This window comes from Achroia grisella, unplaced genomic scaffold (assembly GCF_030625045.1).
Source record: "Achroia grisella isolate CSIRO2021 unplaced genomic scaffold, CSIRO_AGI_Agris_v1 utg4646, whole genome shotgun sequence".
Taxonomy (NCBI): Eukaryota; Metazoa; Arthropoda; class Insecta; order Lepidoptera; family Pyralidae; genus Achroia; species Achroia grisella.
In genome coordinates this window covers 239,848-261,812 of record NW_026712876.1, presented here as the reverse complement: position 1 = coordinate 261,812, position 21,965 = coordinate 239,848, and the positions used below count along the sequence as shown (strand labels likewise).

The following is a 21,965-nucleotide window of genomic DNA, read 5'->3' as shown; positions in this document are numbered from 1 at the left end:
ATCATGGTAATGATAGGCCCAACCAGCGTTAGCGAAGGCGGACCCCCAATTCCATCATCAATCTGTAAAAACATATATTTGAGAATTAGACAAAAAAAATCTTTCCTTTTATATAATATTAGTTTCAATACAATAGGATTATAAAATGGGCATGAACTTCGCTTAATTAAGGCATAATGGGGTACTCACTGGGATGCAACCACGTTACTTTCCAGAGAGGACCTAGACCGTGCTAATAGGCCAGATAGAATACATTGCCTCCCAGGTATTTATAGATACTATACCTAATCCAGGGTGAGCATACTTTTTCATCAACGGGCCCATTTAAATTTTAAATATTTTTGGCGGGCCGCACATAAAGAAACATCTATTAATTTACAAAACTTTTTATTTATACTAAACATTAGAATAAAAAATATCAATTTTAAAAGATAAAGATTTCGTATAAAAAGATTAATACAAAATGAAGCTTGCGCAGACAGTTTGTACTGAATGTGTAAAGAAGATGCTGACAAGTGAATAACTCATCAGAAAAATATTTCAGTTCAATTTGTTCTTCCATTTTATTATAATTTATTTTGTGACAATATATTAATGGGAAAAATCGATAAAACTAAATTAAATTTTAAAAACGGTTGGTGAACCGCATAAACATGTGAAACGGCCCGCGAGTTATCAAAGAATCGTACAGTACAAGTTGGTGGGTACAGTAGCCAAAATATGTAAGAAGAATTAGATTCCAGTGGGGCTATTAGATGGCAATTTACCATATCATGTTGATCTCCCGTTGATTCCTGTCGTCGTTAGCCCTGGCGGACTCACTATTTCATCAATATATATTTTTTTAATAATGCTTTATTCATGACCATGGATACAAGTCCTTCAGACGAAACTATTTCGTCATATATATCTGTGTTGCAAACCGATGTGATCTTCACCTTTTAGACATTACACCATGGCAAATATTTTTCTCTTCAAAGTCACTGACACTCATTGAACCAATAATGTAGAGATTCGGCAATAGATTTTTTGGAGTTGGCAATACTGATACTGTCAATTCAATCCAGGTTTTTTTTCTTTTCTTAGGGCCAATCCAGGTTTATTCATTTCAGTATAAATCAGTCAATTTTATTGACAGCTGAAGTCAATGTCACTTTACTGTCAGTCAATACCCCCAATAATTTCCGTAAAACTTTTGTTTCGTCCTATTTTGACTTATTCGGTTTTTTAAGTACATTCTAACTACTACCGTACGTAACGTACTGGTTGTGTAAACAAAACAAAATCAAGAATGAAGGAAATAATAATAAACTATTTCTAAATTTTATTATTCATGATAATCGGACAATTTAGACTGAACATGTACTGATTATTTACAAACTGTATTAGGTATTGTATATTGTTTGCTTCTTATCAAATTGACAATTATTAATTGCATACCTCCAAGTAATTTTGTTACAACCGCTAGCAATGCCCAGTCAGTATGAAGAAGAACGTACTTGGGAAGCACCAAACCACAATCAGTATGAGGTATGTCTTAATAACTTAAGTGTGTTTTCACAATAAGTATATGCATGCAATGTAATATAGTTATAAGTAAGCATGCATCAAATACATATATATTTCATGATATAAATTCTCCATTTAACTAGGAAGAAGGTAATGAAGATATCATTGAAAATCCTGAAGAAGTCCTACAGGAATGTTTGGAAAAATTTAAGACTCCAGATTACATAATGGAACCTGGAATATTTGGACAACTTAAACGATATTTTCAAGCAGGAGGTAATCCTGAGCAAGTTATTGAACAATTGTCTATTAATTATAGTGCTGTGGCACAAATGGCAAATTTATTAGCAGAATGGCTTATACTGGGAGGTATGTATATGCTGGTACCACTACTGTTATGTTATTCTTATTTTAGGGTCCTTCTAATTCTGGTTATTATATAAATTTATTTAAAATTTTACAGCTTGAAATGTTTTTAAATTAGATTTTTCAACTTTAATAGCGTCTTCTAGAATCTAGATTCTAGATACTACATTTAGTATCTACTTTAAACAAAATCATTTTTAATTTTAAAATATAATTCTAATATATCTATTATTATCACAGATTAAATCATATTAATACTATTGAAATTAACAAGTTTAAAATATATTAGGCTGACATACAGTTCATAGTAAAATGTAAAATGCTATAAAATACTTAGTACCAATACTAAGCTTGATTAGTAAGGATATTTTTATTTGCATATTTTAAGGTGTAAAAGTGACAGAAGTTCAAGCAATGGTAGAAAATCACTTGAAAGACATGATTCTTAAAACTTTTGATCCCAAAAAAGCAGACACCATATTTACTGAAGAAGGTGAAGTGAGTATTGATTGTAAATATGGGTCATTCTTATTTTTAACCTACAAAAAGGTGTCTTCATCAGTTAAAAAAAAATATAATCAAAAATTATCCATATTATTTTATTATTCATGTTTCAATATGTACTGTACTAAAAATGTAACGGCTATACACGTTCACAATAAATAATCATTTATATTTTTATAATAAAAAATATGTTACAGAGCCGTCAATCCGCGTGACAGAGGTGTATTTCATACAAATCATAGTTGTCACCTGCTATCTGGGCCTGTAATTCATAATGGTACAAAAAAATATAAAGGCCGTAGCAAATATAAAAGTATTTTTTAATTCTCCAAATTATTGTTCATTTTGTTGTACTGGCTAAAACTTTTTGACATTTTTAATAAAAAAATCTTAAAGTCTTGTCTTTCACTACAGACTGTTTTAATAGGTATATTCGGTCACATGTTTTTTAATTCGAATGACGCGCGCTTATATACGCGGGTCGCTTTTGTTGCCGTCGATTGGAAAATATCCAATCCAGTCCTTCTCTGCCTTGCTGAGATAAGCTCTCTAGGACTTAGAGATTGCGCGTAAGTCGCCCGGAATCTGTGTATGGAGGTGCGTGTGTTTATTCGGCGGCAACTTCGTCACGTAAGTATTGGACAATAATATATCAATTACAGTCACTTCTTATTATTTAACTTTTGCGTAATATGAAACACTTTCATGTCAACGTGTTACATTTGTATTTTGTGGTAACGTTTAAATATTAACAATTTTGTAAGATTTACCCCTCCGTCACGCTTCGTGACAATTTAAATAGTGACGGATGGGTAAAAAATACTTGCAAAGAATGTAACATTTATTTTATCTCATAAAATATAAGAGTCTCTTGAAACAGGGCCAGTACTTATTATGGCAACTATTTCGATATAAAGTTTATCTAGTGTTTTTCTAATGTTTACGGATTTGTTTACATATTTTCTTTCTCAAGATATTATTATGACGAAAAAGAAGGCATTAACAGCAGAAAAACAGCGGCGTTGCCGTAAGATACGAAAAAGTTGTACAGAAAAGGTAGCTGAAGTAATCGAAAGATATCATATCTCGACAGATATCATACTCGTAATAAGCTTGTGGCTGACATGACTGTAAGAGAATATCGTATGATGAAGAGAAAATAGCAAGAAAAGAAAAAAAAACAGACGCTTGAAAACATACTGTTGAACACGCCGGCTCCATCGCCATCCAGAAATACGTCCTCATTCTGCAACACCTACTAATTCAGGAGTGTCTAGCTCAAGAGGGAAGAACAGAGTGAAAAGAGATAGAACACAGAGAAGTTATACCGAGAGAATATTAGTTTACAAGATAAAATAGAAGAATTAGAGAGGAAAGTTCGAAAATACAAGAAAAGCTTGCACAGAAAATCCAAAAAAGATAGCAATAGCAAAGATGAAAAGAACAGTAAGAATGAAAACTTTCCAATGCCATTAAAGAACGATACCAAACTTGCATTTTTTTAATCAAGACATGGAAAGGGAATTGCTAATGGTGTTGGTGGAACTTTGAAACGCCAAACTGATGCTATTGTAGCAATAGGAAAATATATCGGAGACGTGTTAGAATTCTTTTTCTCCATTCAAGATACCAGCAAAATTAAATGGTTTTTGGTGGCAGACGAAAACATAGACAATGGAGTATCGACTATTCCAAGCAGTATTTTACCCCTGAAAGGAACCATGCAAATCCACAACTGTTCTCAGAAACTCGTGGAATCTTAAACTTTAGGGTTCTGAGTTGTTTTTGTGAACAATTCTGTTCGTCGTTTCTAAAACTTATTGGCCTCTGCTTGAAACAGAATCCAATGTTGACAATATTTTGGACTAGTTGTTTTTTAACGAAAAAGAAGATGTTGCAATTCATGAAGTGGAGGATTTGTCGCTCACGATATTACGAACAAAATTGGGATGCCTCGAAAAAGATTTTATGATATTATGTATGAATCATCTGAGGAAGATCAGCCATTGCACACATATAAAAGCAAAGATTTCTCTAATCCAACGGCCTTTTCTAATACTTCTTAAGAAACACTTCACCTATGCATTTGCTCGGAATATACATGTACTCGTTAAAGTAAAAAGTGAATTGAATGATCAATATACATACGTAACATAGACGATGTTCTGGTGATGTTCTTGAAAATAGTCGATGATTGTAGAAGATTATTTATTAGTGGAGAATGACTTATAAGATGTTCCGTATGAGGATTTGATTAAAATTCTACCAAATCCAAAGATAGTTAAAAAAGGAAAGAGAAGGTTTTTTGAATTTGATGAGCTTTTGCCAGTGTTCGAAAAGTAAGACTGATTAGGACAAGTATGACTGAAGAAAGTAATTTGTTGATGATAGTTATTATTTTATTTTAATTTTTCAGTCAAGTTAGACATTTTCTTTATTTGTGACAAGTTAGAAGTCTTATAATTTAATTATATTAATACGGATCTCATTCCAAAGGTTCTGTAATGTGATTTTTATTAGTATGAGAGTATTTGAGTTGTAAGAATATAAGACTGTCAAATATTTAATTATTCTAAAGAAATAATAAATGATTCTAAATAAAATATTCATTTAAAACTAGTTTTATTCCAAAATATAACCGATTATTATATAGAATAACAACTCTGTCACATACTCTACCACTCTGTCACGATAATGTCTCCTGGTTTTAAAATTTATATAGTCATTTTAATATTTTCTTATGAATAGTACAATTTCAGAAAAATTATATAAAAAATAGTTAACTATAATATAGTCTACGAAATTAATATTTCTGTGCTACAAGTGGTTAAAATTGATTTATAGCAAAAATATACTTTTAAAAAACTGCAATTGTGACAGAGTATAATAAGATTAAAAATATATATTTATTGTTAAATACAGAAATCTTGCCTTGTAAGTTTTCTAAAAGGACCATTTGATTATTATTGTAAAAAGTAATTTGCAAGCTATCTGAGTTAAACTATTTGATACAAAAAAAATAAAAGATATTGTGACGGAGGTGTACAATTATTAGCCCAATCCCTTAAAGCATTAAGGCCTCGAAAATCTTACAAAAATTTGTAAACTTCGCGGCCAACAACTTTTTCAGATAGAATAGACATTCAGCTATCACAAAACATACAAGATTTGACTAGAAAGCGTTATATTCTTTTTTGGAAATTTGAGTAAAAATTTTAAGATCATGTAGGTTAAAAAAAAGAATGACCCATATACATTTTAAGTGTAACTATTTAAATAAATGACTATTATTCAAGTAAGTATTAGATAATTATAGTCAAGTATTATAACTTTGAACAAGTTTTGTACCTTTTTTAACAAATGACTATTATAAAATTATTAGTATTCTGAAACCTTATTTATATTTTTTATTTTAGTATATTGACTAGTTTATATCCATGTTAATTATCATTTCCTGACGTCATGTATAATTTTGCAGACACCAGCTTGGTTAACAGAAATGATTGAACATCCTACTTGGAGATCATTAATATATAGATTAGCAGAAGAGTATCCTGACTGTTTAATGCTTAATTTTACCATCAAGGTAATTTTACATATTTATACTTTTTTAGACAACCAACTGTCTATCTAATGTGCACCTAAAAACAATCTACTTTATTATATTGACTTAATCCCATAACCATATCTTTTATATTGGCTTATTCACCTTGATATCTAATTTGTCTGAAATCATACTGAAGACACATATATTGATAATAAGCAATATTCCAGAAACTTTATATGAAAATATTTGTAACTAAGATTTGTGGTACAAATATTGTACCAGTCCTGGCACTTTAAAAGTTGTGTGATATGCAGCTATTTATAGGCAATGTACACACCCTGGTCAAACTATCATCAAATTCTTCATTAATTAAGAGTAATTGAAACTGGTGATGACCATGTAATAAATGGATATATAGAATAAGTACTGGTGCCTATTTAAAAACTGTATAGGATTACTTATATAGAATTAATTTAACTGTCTATAGTCTAATAATTATTCATACTAATGTTACAGTAGGGATAGTGATAAAAATCTACATAACATGAACTTGAAATTATGCTGAAAAGTAATATAGACCTATATGATAAATATCTTTTAATTTTAATTTTGTAAAAATGGATATGTGACTGTGTTGTTTGTTAACTATTCACAATATGTTCTCTTAATGTCATGAATTTTACATGAAGATATATTGTAACAGGAAAATGTAATAAATTAATTATATTTTACCTCAAAAAATTATTCAGATGTGTGTTGGAACATGTAACCTGTAGTGTTTATGCAGATGAAATCATAAATAACAACTACTGTTTTATAAATACATGTGTATTTCAGCTAATATCTGATGCTGGTTTTCAAGGGGAAATAACCAGTATATCCACTGCTGCTCAACAAATTGAAGTATTTTCCAGGGTTCTCAAGTCAGCCATTGTAGGATTTTTGCAAAGTTCAGATGATTGGCAAAATAGTGTAAATGAATGTGCAGTAAGTTAAATCTGAATATTATTTAAAAAATAGTTTTAATAGTATGTTTACTATTTGCACCTTCATGTGGTACTTCTTGGTAAACAGTATCTAGTTTGTGGTAAATTAGCCATACTGGACTAAAAGACATCATCCATTCATCGTTTACTCGAGCCCTCCGGTGTATACAATAACCACATATAGAATTCCTTCCTTCATCAGTAATAATATTTCAACTACTTATTATTACAGAAAATGGTATGTCATGGTGCTCATACTTATGTATACAGCCAAGTAATCGTTCACATATTATCTCAAGAGCCAAGAGGAGGTGCTATTATGAAAAGACTCAGTCAAGAAATAACACGTTGTGCTCAACAAGGGTAAGAATTTATGAAAATTCACCAAGACAAAGGAACATGAACAATTTTTTTTTGTGTAACTAGAATTGATAATTTCATATAAGGCGCTTAGTAATGAATACAATACTTAACAGATAAACAAAACAATATAGAATCATAGAAATTTTAATCACATATATGTAGACACTATTTATGTATGTAAGAAATTACTTGTGGATATCAATTATAAGCTACACAATACTACAACCACTATGTCAATTTTGGTGATAAAATTATCCATAGACCATAGATGTGCTCTATGTACTTTATGTATTGCTGAAAATTAACTAATGGTAAATATATTGTATTGACAATACTACTTTTAAAGTTGTTAAAGTTAGGTGTCAACAACCTCAACATTAAATTTATATTGGACAGTCTAGCCATGCTGAAACACTAAAACTGAAAAACAACCAACAAATTAATATGTATTATATTATTATATACTATGCCATGGAGAAATGTACTTGTGTAATTCATATTGTAATAAAAGTAATCTTAATGTATTTTAATTAATAGGTAGGTGCATTAAAATTTTAACTATTACATAACGTAACTAATACGTATTTACGTAGTGCTACTAGCTGGCTAGGTCTTTTCTCCATAAATTTTAATTCCTTATTTTTTCCAAACCAAATTACCAAAGATCCGAATGTCTTTGGAAATTTACAAATTTAAAGCTATTATTAGTATAACAGGTTATTTTATTATATCTATATATATATATATATATATATATATATATATAAATATCCCCTTGGGCACTTTGTGGCTCAGACGTGCCGTATAGGTAGTTTTTTGTTGATCCTTTTTCACTTGTTGATCCGGAGGCCTTTTTGTTGATCTAATGCCAGATGACCATATATAAATGTTGATCCGTTTTGAGCCACAACTGTCACGACGAGTAATAATAATAATTAAGCGATTTATACACGATTTTATACAAATCCACCTTTTTGGCATACGAGCAGTTCTTGATCCAATTCAAACGGGCCAATCAGGGTGCAGCATTTGCCAAGGGCTTCCTCATTGGCACGTTTGGGCTACTACATTATGGCTACAGTAACTTAATAATGTCTAGCTAGTATTTCAAAAATAATAGTCTACCTAATCTAAATATTTATAGAAATCAGTCTGGAGTAACGTGACTCCAGATCAAACCTCAATACTTGTTATTTTTTGGACGGGAATCTTTTCTTTTGTAACAACGTTACTGAGCGAATAAAGAGAAGACGCAATGGCGGATCCAGGGGGGAGCGTCATGGAGGTCATGGGAGTCATGGGGGCGTCATGACTCTCCCCCCCCCCCCCCCCCTTAGCCCAGAACTTAGGTAGACCACTAATTGAACTAAAAAATAATGAAACAGCAAATTTTTTTGCACGATCGGAGTGTTGGTGCAGTAGTATTAATTATAATTAAACATTGTTACTTAAAACATAACAGTTAAAGTACTATAACACTAAAAGCAAAATAGGTATTTTCAAAATACTTTTTCAAAATAAATTACCCTTTGAGTTTTTGTTCAAACCTCAGATATTATATTTAATTTAGGTATATCAATCAATACATAGTATAGCATAGTACAGTCTGTCTGTCTGTCTGTCTGTTTGTTCCGGCTAATCTCTGAAATAGCTGGACCGATTTTGACGGGACTTTTTTTGGCAAGTAGCTGATGTAATAAGGAGTAACTTACGCTACTGTTATTTTAGAAAAATAAAATAAAATTTCACGCGGACGAAGTCGCTGGGGCCAGCTAGTCTATAGATATACCGAGATTTAATGTTTAAGTTGCTATTATGTTATTGACAAAATTTTACTGTAATGTTACTATTACGTTATCCTACACAATTTGTATTATTTTGGATGAATAAATAAATAAATAAATAAATAATAATCTATACATCTATACATTTAATAAAAATTGGAGTGTCTGTTTGTAATATTGAAAAAACCGTTTTTTACTACATGCATATGAATATATATAAGGTACATATACCAAAATAACTATTTTTATAATTTTAGTCTGTCTGTCTGTCTGTCTGTTTGTTCCGGCTAATCTCTGAAATGGCTGGACCGATTTTGACGGTACTTTTTTTTGGCAGGTAGCTGATTTATAAGGAGTAACTTAGGTTACTTTTATTTTAGAAAAATAAAGTTAAATTCCACGCGGACGAAGTCGCGGGAACACCTTGTTTTTAATAAAAACATCTTTTTTGTGGTACTTGAGAATGTTGAAGCCTGTTGTTTGTAATATTGAAATAACCGTTTTTTACTACTTGCATATGAATATAAATACGGTACATACACCAAAATAACATATTTTACAATTTTTGTCTGTCTGTCTGTTTGTTCCGGCTAATCTCTGAAATGGCTGGACCGATTTTGACGGGACTTTTTTTGGCAGGTAGCTGATGTAATAAGGAGTAACTTAGGCTACTTTTATTTTAGAAAAATAAAGTTAAAAACCACGTGGACGAAGTCGCGGGAACAGCTAGTGTATAATATATTAGAGATACCTACGTGTTTTTTTATTGATGACTAGCTGTACACGGGATTTCGTCCGTGTTGAATTTAACTTTATTTTTCTAAAATATAAGAAGTTAAATTCCACGCGGACGAAGTCGCGTGTACAGCTAGTTGTCGGTAGTCTAGCGATTTAGCTAGCACACTGCTTTGATTCCTGCTTGGTGGTCGAGGGTTCGATTCCTCGCACGCTGCAAACATTTGTATTCATGAGTATGATTGTTTGTAACGGTCTGGGTGTTTTCTATGTATAGATAATATATATGTATTTACGAAAAAAAATCTTTGTATTTATATCAGTACCCATAACATAATCTTCAGCTAGCTTAACTTTGGTCTAGATGAAGCTGTGTGAATTGTCCTGAGATTACTATTATTACTATAATAAATCTTTTCAAATCAGCCGATGTTTATTTTTGCCATAATACGTGCGGTTACCATGTGATAATATTACGTACGTACTTATTAAACTATTAACTTATTATTAAATTATTAACTATTTATACTGTTTTAAATGTGATGCGTTCATTATTTATATTTCCTTTGAATTAAAGACAAATGTATATATATATATATATATATATATATTTATATACACTTGCACACTTAGTTGATCCAGCCACGATCCGTAGATATTGCTGATCCACTGTCTCTCTCTTTCTATCACTATCTTTGTATTCTAATATGCGATGTTGCCGTTCCGGCCGAGACCATGCGTTGTTGCCAAATGTATTCGTCGATAGTAGTAGATACTTATACTCGATATATATTTCCTGCAATAGTGAATCCGTATCGGCATTTTTTTTAAATGCACAAAGATTTTTTGGCTCTGAATATATTTAAAAATCATTTACTTGTGTGTTGATGAATTTATATACTAGTACATGAAGTACCTAATACTTGTTTTGATTTGAATAGGTAGCGATATTATGAATTTATTATACGTAATCTAAAAGATTTTGACGAAATAAAAGTAATTAGTTATCTGTTAACCTTGACTTCATGCTGGCACCAGTATTATCAGATGATGAACACACTCTTCGAAAACTTACAGCAGAAATATCGTGTTTGGACTCATTAGATAGGTCTCGATGAATAGAGTTTAAAAAACTTAAAATAAATGGTACATTAGAAATAATGTATAAAAACCCCTTACGTAAAATTCAACCACTTTAAACTTAATAATAATAATAATTAGGAAAAGAGAAAAGCTATACATGCACTGAAAGTAATCAACAACTCTGTTTGTTCAGTAAAAGTGTAAATACACTGGTAACCTTTAATCATATTTTATATGCAAACATTACATATACAAACACTAAAGTTTTATTTCAGAATAGCCAGTAGTTTTCAAGAAATAAGTCTTTGAAATTGTACGTGTAACTTATATATATACCTACTAGTTTTTTCACCATAACAAACAACACCAATATGGCCTAGTTAGTAGTTTACCTGTGTACCAATTAATAATAATAGTAATCTCAGGACAATTCATACAGCTTCATCTAGACCCAAGTTAAGCTAGCTGAAGATTATGTTATGGGTACTGATATAAATACAAAGATTTTTTTCGTAAATACATATATATTATCTATACATAGAAAACACCCAGACCGTTACAAACAATTTAATAATAAGTTAATAGTTTAATAAGTACGTACGTAATATTATCACATGGTAACAGCACGTATTATGGCAAAAATAAACATCGGCTGATTTGAAAAGATTTATTATAGTAATAATAGTAATCTCAGGACAATTCACACAGCTTCATCTAGACCCAAGTTAAGCTAGCTGAAGATTATGTTATGGGTACTGATATAAATACAAAGATTTTTTTTCGTAAATACATATATATTATCTATACATAGAAAACACCCAGACCGTTACAAACAATCATACTCATGAATACAAATGTTTGCAGCGTGCGAGGAATCGAACCCTCGACCACCAAGCAGGAATCAAAGCAGTGTGCTAGCTAAATCGCTAGACTACCGACAACTAGCTGTACACCCGACTTCGTCCGCGTGGAATTTAACTTCTTATATTTTAGAAAAATAAAGTTAAATTCAACACGGACGAAATCCCGTGTACAGCTAGTCATCAATAAAAAAACACGTAGGTATCTCTAATATATTATACACTAGCTGTTCCCGCGACTTCGTCCACGTGGTTTTTAACTTTATTTTTCTAAAATAAAAGTAGCCTAAGTTACTCCTTATTACATCAGCTACCTGCCAAAAAAAGTCCCGTCAAAATCGGTCCAGCCATTTCAGAGATTAGCCGGAACAAACAGACAGACAGACAAAAATTGTAAAATATGTTATTTTGGTGTATGTACCGTATTTATATTCATATGCAAGTAGTAAAAAACGGTTATTTCAATATTACAAACAACAGGCTTCAACATTCTCAAGTACCACAAAAAAGATGTTTTTTTATCAAATAAACAGTTTTTATTAAAAACAAGCTGTCCCCGCGACTTCGTCCGCGTGGAATTAAATTTATTTTTCTAAAATAAAAGTAGCCTAAGTTACTCCTTATAAATCAGCTATCTGCCAAAAAAAGTACCGTCAAAATCGGTCCAGCCATTTCAGAGATTAGCCGGAACAAACAGACCGACAGACAGACAGACAAAAATTATAAAAATTGTTATTTTGGTATATGTACCTTATATATATTCATATGCATGTAGTAAAAAACGGTTTTTTCTATATTACAAACAGACACTCCAATTTTTATTAAATGTATAGATGTATAGATTATTATTTATTTATTTATTTATTCATCCAAAATAATACAAATTGTGTAGGATAACGTAATAGTAACATTACAGTAAAATTTTGTCAACAACATAATAGCAACTTAAACATTAAATCTCGGTATATCTATAGACTAGCTGGCCCCAGCGACTTCGTCCGCGTGAAATTTTATTTTATTTTTCTAAAATAACAGTAGCGTAAGTTACTCCTTATTACATCAGCTACTTGCCAAAAAAAGTCCCGTCAAAATCGGTCCAGCTATTTCAGAGATTAGCCGGAACAAACAGACAGACAGACAGACAAAACTTGTAAAATATGTTATTTTGGTGTATGTACCGTATTTATATTCATATGCAAGTAGTAAAAAACGGTTATTTCAATATTACAAACAGACACTCCAATTTTATTTACATGTATAGATGTATAGATTAAAAAAAAAGTAACAGTCATAAGGCTAGTCGTATGCCTAATATATATAATAATGTAATAAATTCATTTAAACAGAAATTGCGGGAACATTATTTAAATTTGTAACTTTTTTACTGTCCTTCTCCTTTTTTCACATCTTTCTGTTATATCCATATAGTTCTCTCTATATTTTCTGATTTTCTTACTTTCAATTTGAGACTGTACTTATAATTTGATTATCGGATCATTATGTATTTACTTATATATACTATTTATACATTTATGGGTTATATTTAGATATATATTTATGTATGTATATTGTTATTTTTTTATAGAAATGTATATTTTGCTTATCTTTATTATCTTTATAAATCTTTTTTTGTCATTTCTTATTTATATTAGTGCACCGCCAATAATCTTTCGCTGCACCACTCATGGTTGCCTGGTAAATAACGCGGCAAAATATTAAGTCCGCCACATGTACAAATTTTTTTGTGCATTAAAGTTAAAGAAATAAAAAAATACAATACTGTTTAATGAAAATGCGTGTTGTCTAGTGCTTTGAGATGTATCAAAATAAGGTCAACAAAAAAGTCCGTGATGGTATATGTCTATCTCTTAAGGATAACCAACAATAACCATTTTTTATCTTTTACATTTTACGGGATTTTTTTTATCGTATGTTTCCCTTAAAATCATGTAAACTATGTTATTATGTCATAATCTAAAGAAATAATAATATTTTATAGTGAAATATATACTATAAAATACCAAAAAGTAGCAATGAAATTCGTTACGCGCGAATCAGCTGTTATAAGGTCAAAGGTCGGTGCACCCCGCGTATTTGATAAATAGTGCTTCTCTGGATGTCTTTAAGAGAAAACGGCAGTATGTACGTGTATATGTACAAGTCCTTAAGTGTTAAGTTTTTCAAATGTACATACAGTAAAGAATAAATATTTTTAAGTACAGTACTTACGTACATTAATATAATACCTACTTTTTACTTGTATCTATTGTTATCAAAATTAAATTATAAGTTCTTAACTTGACCACGACTATGTGACCCTCTCTTGGCGCCAAAACGAGTGAAAAAATGAACAGCATACGACGACGACGCAGTACCTATAGAGTGGAGCAAGTGCTTATTCAGTTTTATTCAACTATTTAGTCCCTCCACCGTTACAATGAATGGAGGCGGATATTACAATGTACGTAGCATTGCGAATATAAAATATCTAGATTAGGTATAATAAATTCATAATTCATAGGCCGTTACGGTATCAGAGCCAAAGTCTTCTTTCTTTGTTTATGTACTGTTAGATGCGACAGCGACTTTGTTTTTATATTACTATGTAATGATTGATATACCTAAAATAAATAAAATATCTGAGGTTTGGACAAAAATTCAAAAGGTACTTAATTTTTAAAAAGTATTTTGAAAATACCTATTTTGCATTTAGTATTTGAAATACAAAACACAAAACTATTTTTGTTTTTAGAGTGACATTTCTATGAATTCACTGTCGATAGCGAGCGGTGCGATGGAAAAAGATAACCGTTTATAAAAATATAATAAATAACCCTGGACAATTAACACAGACTGATACTGAACTGATATAAATAGATATTTTTATTTTGTAAATACATATATAATATACATATAAAACACCCAGACCGATGAAAACAATCGATGACCGATGAGTACAAATGTTTGCATCGTGCGAGAAATCGAACCCGCGACCATCGGATGTAAAGCGGTGTGACCACCGAGGCAGTCGAAATATATAAATAATCTTATGAATTTAATTTATTCTAATTTGTTTGTGTGCGCGGGGTGCGGTGTACGGTGCTCCCCCTTGCCTCCACCGTTGCTGGAGCTTGCATGTATGGAGCATTGCGAATATAAAATATCTAGATTAGTAAATTCATAATTGATAGACCGTTACGGTATCTATATATATTCGGATTAAAATAAGTATCGCAGTAAGGACCAGTATATAAAGTGATCAACACAATTAACTGATATTTGAAATATATATACAGAGCCAAAAAGTCTTTGTGTATTCAAAAAATATCTAATTTGTTTGTGTGCGCGGGGTGCGGTGTACGGTGCAGGGGGGACCCTGCCTCCACCGTTGCTGGAGCTTGCATGTATGGAGCATTGCGAATATAAAATATCTACATTAGTAAATTAATAAAGTCATAATTGATAGACCGTTACGGTATCTATATATATTCGGATGAAAGTAAGTATCGCAGTAAGGACGAGTATATAAAGTGATCAACATAATTAATTGATTTTTGGAATATATTCAGAGCCAAAAAGTCTTTGTGTATACCAAAAATTTAGCCGTTCGGAGCCATTCAGTCACGAATTATTAGTAAAAAAAGTGTCGAGTATATCGTACTATCGACGAATATATATGGCCGCATCGCAAAATAGAATGCGACGTTGCCATACCGCCTGAGATATACGCGATAGGTGTGAAGTTATTCAGTGCAAAAGGTGGAATCGGCAAGTGTTTAGGTTGTGGCGTGATCAACAAAGTGCCCAAAGAGGTGTTTATATATATATATATATATAGGCGGTATGGCAACGTCGCATTCTATTTTGCGATGCGGCCATATATATTCGTCGATAGTACGATATACTCGACACTTTTTTTACTAATAATTCGTGACTGAATGGCTCCGAACGGCTAAATTTTTGGTATACACAAAGACTTTTTGGCTCTGAATATATTCCAAAAATCAATTAATTATGTTGATCACTTTATATACTCGTCCTTACTGCGATACTTACTTTCATCCGAATATATATAGATACCGTAACGGTCTATCAATTATGAATTTATTAATTTACTAATGTAGATATTTTATATTCGCAATGCTCCATACATGCAAGCTCCAGCAACGGTGGAGGCAGGGTCCCCCCTGCACCGTACACCGCACCCCGCGCACACAAACAAATTAGATATTTTTTGAATACACAAAGACTTTTTGGCTCTGTATATATATTTCAAAAATCAGTTAATTGTGTTGATCACTTTATATACTGGTCCTTACTGCGATACTTATTTTAATCCGAATATATATAGATACCGTAACGGTCTATCAATTATGAATTTACTAATCTAGATATTTTATATTCGCAATGCTCCATACATGCAAGCTCCAGCAACGGTGGAGGCAGGGGGGATACACTAACATAAACAAATTAGAATAAATTAAATTCATAAGATTATTTATATATTTCGACTGCCTCGGTGGTCACACCGCTTTACATCCGATGGTCGCGGGTTCGATTTCTCGCACGATGCAAACATTTGTACTCATCGGTCATCGATTGTTTTCATCGGTCTGGGTGTTTTCTATGTATAGATAATATATATGTATTTACGAAAAAAAATCTTTGTATTTATATCAGTACCCATAACATAATCTTCAGCTAGCTTAACTTGGGTCTAGATGAAGCTGTGTGAATTGTCCTGAGATTACTATTATTACTATAATAAATCTTTTCAAATCAGCCGATGTTTATTTTTGCCATAATACGTGCTGTTACCATGTGATAATATTACGTACGTACTTATTAAACTATTAACTTATTATTAAATTGTTTGTAACGGTCTGGGTGTTTTCTATGTATAGATAATATATATGTATTTACGAAAAAAATCTTTGTATTTATATCAGTACCCATAACATAATCTTCAGCTAGCTTAACTTGGGTCTAGATGAAGCTGTATGAATTGTCCTGAGATTACTATTATTATTAATTGGTACACAGGTAAACTACTAACTAGGTCATATTGGTGTTGTTTGTTATGGTGAAAAAACTAGTATATATATAAGTTACAAACAATCCTACTCATGAATACAAATGTTTGCAGCGTGCGAGGAATCGAACCCTCGACCACCAAGCAGGAATCAAAGCAGTGTGCTAGCTAAATCGCTAGACTACCGACAACTAGCTGTACACGCGACTTCGTCCGCGTGGAATTTAACTTCTTATATTTTAGAAAAATAAAGTTAAATTCAACACGGACGAAATCCCGTGTACAGCTAGTCATCAATAAAAAAACACGTAGGTATCTCTAATATATTATACACTAGCTGTTCCCGCGACTTCGTCCACGTGGTTTTTAACTTTATTTTTCTAAAATAAAAGTAGATCAAGTTACTTCTTATTATATCGGCTGCCAAAAAAAGTCCCGTCAAAATCGGTCTAGCCATTTCAGAGATTAGCCGGAACAAACAGACAGACAGACAAAAATTGTAAAATATGTTATTTTGGTGTATGTACCGTATTTATATTCATATGCAAGTAGTAAAAAACGGTTATTTCAATATTACAAACAACAGGCTTCAACATTCTCAAGTACCACAAAAAAGATGTTTTTATTAAAAACAAGGTGTTCCCGCGACTTCGTCCGCGTGGAATTTAACTTTATTTTTCTAAAATAAAAGTAACCTAAGTTACTCCTTATAAATCAGCTACCTGCCAAAAAATGGTACCGTCAAAATCGGTCCAGCCATTTCAGAGATTAGCCGGAACAAACAGACCGACAGACAGACAGACTAAAATTATAAAAATAGTTATTTTGGTATATGTACCTTATATATATTCATATGCATGTAGTAAACATTACAGTAAAATTTTGTCAATAACATAATAGCAACTTAAACATTAAATCTCGGTATATCTATACTAGCTGGCCCCAGCGACTTCGTCCGCGTGAAATTTTATTTTATTTTTCTAAAATAACAGTAGCGTAAGTTACTCCTTATTACATCAGCTACTTGCCAAAAAAAGTCCCGTCAAAATCGGTCCAGCTATTTCAGAGATTAGCCGGAACAAACAGACAGACAGACAGACTGTACTATGCTATACTATGTATTGATTGATATACCTAAAATAAATAAAATATCTGAGGTTTGGACAAAAACTCAAAGGGTAATTTATTTTGAAAAAGTATTTTGAAAATACCTATTTTGCTTTTAGTGTTATAGTACTTTAACTGTTATGTTTTAAGTAACAATGTTTAATTATAATTAATACTACTGCACCAACACTCCGATCGTGAAAAAAAATTTGCTGTTTCATTATTTTTTAGTTCAATTAGTGGTCTACCTAAGTTCTGGGCTAAGGGGGGGGGGGGAGAGTCATGACGCCCCCATGACTCCCATGACCTCCATGACGCTCCCCCCTGGATCCGCCATTGCGTCTTCTCTTTATTCGCTCAGTAACGTTGTTACAAAAGAAAAGATTCCCGTCCAAAAAATAACAAGTATTGAGGTTTGATCTGGAGTCACGTTACTCCAGACTGATTTCTATAAATATTTAGATTAGATAGACTATTATTCTTGAAATACTAGCTAGACATTATTAAGTTACTGTAGCCATAATGTAGTAGCCTAAACGTGCCAATGAGGAAGCCCTTGGCAAATGCTGCACCCTGATTGGCCCGTTTGAATTGGATCAAGAACTGCTCGTATGCCAAAAAGGTGGATTTGTATAAAATCGTGTATAAATCGCTTAATTATTATTATTACTCGTCGTGACAGTTGTGGCTCAAAACGGATCAACATTTATATATGGTCATCTGGCATTAGATCAACAAAAGGCCTCCGGATCAACAAGTGAAAAAGGATCAACAAAAAACTACCTATACGGCACGTCTGAGCCACAAAGTGCCCAAGGGGATATTTATATATATATATATATATATATACTTAAGACTGATGACCTAAAATTGTTTAGATCATTAATATATTTTGCTAAAATTAATAAACATTTTTTTTATTCAGTGGTTTTAAGAGACACTGTTAATATAAATTACAAAAATGTAAAATAGCAAACTGACTGACCTATGTGGGCTGACCCACCAGCAGTGGGCTGATGCTTATAATACTGTGTCTTTTTTTTAGTGGACACGACGTGACACCTATCACACTGTCGCTGACTGCCGGCGAGAGCTATCGTAACGCCCGCACTGCACTCGCCGCTATGCTATCACGGGGTGCTCTCAACCCTGCTGATATTTCCGTATTGTTTCGAGCGTACACACAACCGGAACCACCACCAGTTCATCTACTACGCATTCCTCAATTTTTAGGTAATATGTAGGTAACACGCCAGAGAAGCCAGTCAGGGAAGAGGAGTTGGTTAGTTAGAACATTATGTTAGCAGTTCTGAAAATGCTGAACTATATCTATAATTAGTAACCCATGCTCTTATGGCATGGGTAGGTAACGTCTACCTTATCTATATATGTAATTGTATTAACATTGGATTTTGTCACTGTTACTGTCGTTACACATTTTACTGTTTTATAGAACTACTAGTGGACTCGCTATTCAAGCTTGGCAGCAAATTAAATCCTGAACATAAATCAAAATATATGTATCTATTGGCGTATGCTGCTAGTGTATGTGAAGGAGTGACGCCAGGAAGACCAGTAAAAGACGAACTTAAAGCTACAGTACAAGCTATAGAAAAAGTACATGCTGTATGCAACAGCTCTGCCAGCTCCAGCGAATTGATTGCTGAATTACCTACATTATATCATTGCATAAGGTTCGTTAATTAAATTCTTTTTTTACATAATTTATTTTAGAATGTTGAATGACACCTATACGCTCACAGTTAAGTCAACTCCAGTGCTAGAAAGCGCTTACGTTTTCGTGATCAATTTTTGCCAAGCACTGGGACATCAAGTGCATTCAGCTTATTATGCACAGTCGCATCCAGCTTGCATCTCAGTTAGTCATTAAATACAAAGCCTCGAAACTTCTTGTGCGGCATATTTATATAAACGCAGGGAAAAAGCACAAAATACGATTATTTGAAAAAAACTGAATAACTCAATATTGATAATTTTAGTGATCAAATTTTCTAAAAAAAGTGTGTGTATACAGAAGCATTTTTTTACCTCCACCTACTAATATTAATTTTCGTTTAAATTTGTAAAAATTTTAACTAAAATCTCATGCAGAGCTACATACTTTTTATTTTATGTTATGACAATATTAAAACAGTAAACATTTGTTTAATTTTGTATTTTAGATTTCCTGTTGTTGGTATGGGTGTTTTAGTGTGGGTCGAATGTGTTGTAACAGAGCCTTCCTATTTCAAGTTATGCACTGAGCACTGTCCAGTTCATTTAGCATTGTTAGACGAAGTAGCTTCATGCCATCAATTGCTTCACCATAGACTATTGAAGTTACTTGTGCAGTTATTTGAATCACCGCAAGATGAATTAGAAATTCTAGTGCAGGTATGCTGAACATCAAACAATGAGAATATTCATTATAATACAAAATAATCATTGACCTTGAATTACTTTATTTCAGTTGGAATTAAAAAAAATGTTGCTTGACCGCATGGTAAATTTACTAAGCCGCGGTTGTGTAGTACCTGTATTACGGTACATCAAGCAGTGTTGGCAACGTGGGGATACAGATATTTCCCTAATAAGATATTTCATCACTGAGGTTCGTGCTTAAAACAATTTTACTTTATTCATACTATGTTATTCATCTCTATCTCTATGATATATTAAGGAATATAACTATGTACATGGACGAAATTATCTTAAGGAGGAATATCATCCTGACTACCATATTGTGGTAACTAATAATGTGGCAATAATTTATTTTAATCCAATCCAATAATACCTTCTAATTGTAATTTTTATTTATTGTATTTATGATGGAAATACATGTATAGTTTAATTAAATTTTAAAAACTAGGATATGTTCAATTTGTGGGTTTTACGAACTGATTTCGAGTTTTTTTGTTTATTTAGAAAGATAATCGTCGGTCCATTAGTATATTTTATACAACAATAACTGGTAAACATATATCATTCAGGGATGTTTACAGTCACTAGTTCCAATAAACTGATGTCTTAATTCTTTGTTGTACATATTATAATATATATTCATACAGGTTCTAGATGCAATAGCTCCACCATATACCCCAGAATTTGTGCAACTTGTATTACCGATGGTTGAAAACGAAGAAATCACAGGCACAATGAGAGCCGAAGGCGAAAACGATCCGGTTTCCGAATTTATAGGTATAATTTATATTGGAAATAACAAAGTAATATTATATAAACGCTTCAATACGGCTCATTACTAAGTCAGCAACAAGTCTAATGCCCTGTAGCTCTGATTTAATCGTCAATATTGCCTTGCATTTATTGTCTATTGTTAGTCAAAAACATTATTTTTGTTTCAGTTCACTGCAAGGCGCATTATGTGGTGGTTTAATAATTCTACAGTTTATATAAATGAATAAGTCTCGAATTATAGTTTGTAGCTGTCTCAGCAAAACACTACATATTAAAAAAGTGAAGCTGTGTTCTATAGAGGTAGAAGTAAAAATAGTAGACATTTTTATAAAATGGCATAATAGATACATGTATTTGATTAATATTAAAATATTATTTTATTTGACGAAACGCTTACGCATATACTTTTTATTAATTCACGCGGCGCCATCTAGTCATGTTTGTATTGTGTGAAGAATCGACTAATGGATTATTAAACTGCTAGACTACCGAGTTAGTAGAGACCACATGGAAATTAGCTATAAAATTTATTTTAAAAGTGCCAATGTGTGCATAAATTTATGATTTATTTGATTATGATTTTACGGCTTCACTTAATATGTAGTAAATGGACCACCACAAAGAACTTACTTCACTCGATATGGGGTATTCTATTTTTAATTATGAGTGTATTAATATATAAAAATTATTCAGCTGTAGTCTTTTATTTTATCAAGTAATAGTATTTATATAGTTCACAAATATTTTATAAGAAATTGCAATTTATGATATCCTGTCCTATCTTTGTCCTCTTATTAGAAGAAATATGTTTTAACATATTTCCCTTAATGAGAGAACAAAAATAGGATAAAGACAGTGATTGGCTCATTTTTTTTGACAAAGAAGTATTATATT

General features: G+C 31.9%; 1 protein-coding gene across 1 annotated transcript; it reads left to right on the top strand.

The window, feature by feature from the left end:
* The first annotated feature begins 1,240 nt into the window (after positions 1–1,240).
* Positions 1,241–21,953, top strand: LOC131845396 (negative elongation factor D-like). Its single transcript, XM_059194453.1, has 12 exons — positions 1,241–1,530; positions 1,653–1,878; positions 2,264–2,373; positions 5,858–5,965; positions 6,764–6,913; positions 7,145–7,275; positions 18,922–19,109; positions 19,330–19,570; positions 20,060–20,270; positions 20,347–20,487; positions 20,945–21,074; positions 21,239–21,953. The coding sequence occupies exons 1-12, from the start codon at positions 1,471–1,473 to the stop codon at positions 21,268–21,270; spliced, it is 1,728 nt and encodes a 575-aa protein (XP_059050436.1). The 5' UTR covers positions 1,241–1,470; the 3' UTR covers positions 21,271–21,953.
* The last annotated feature ends 12 nt before the right edge of the window (positions 21,954–21,965 follow it).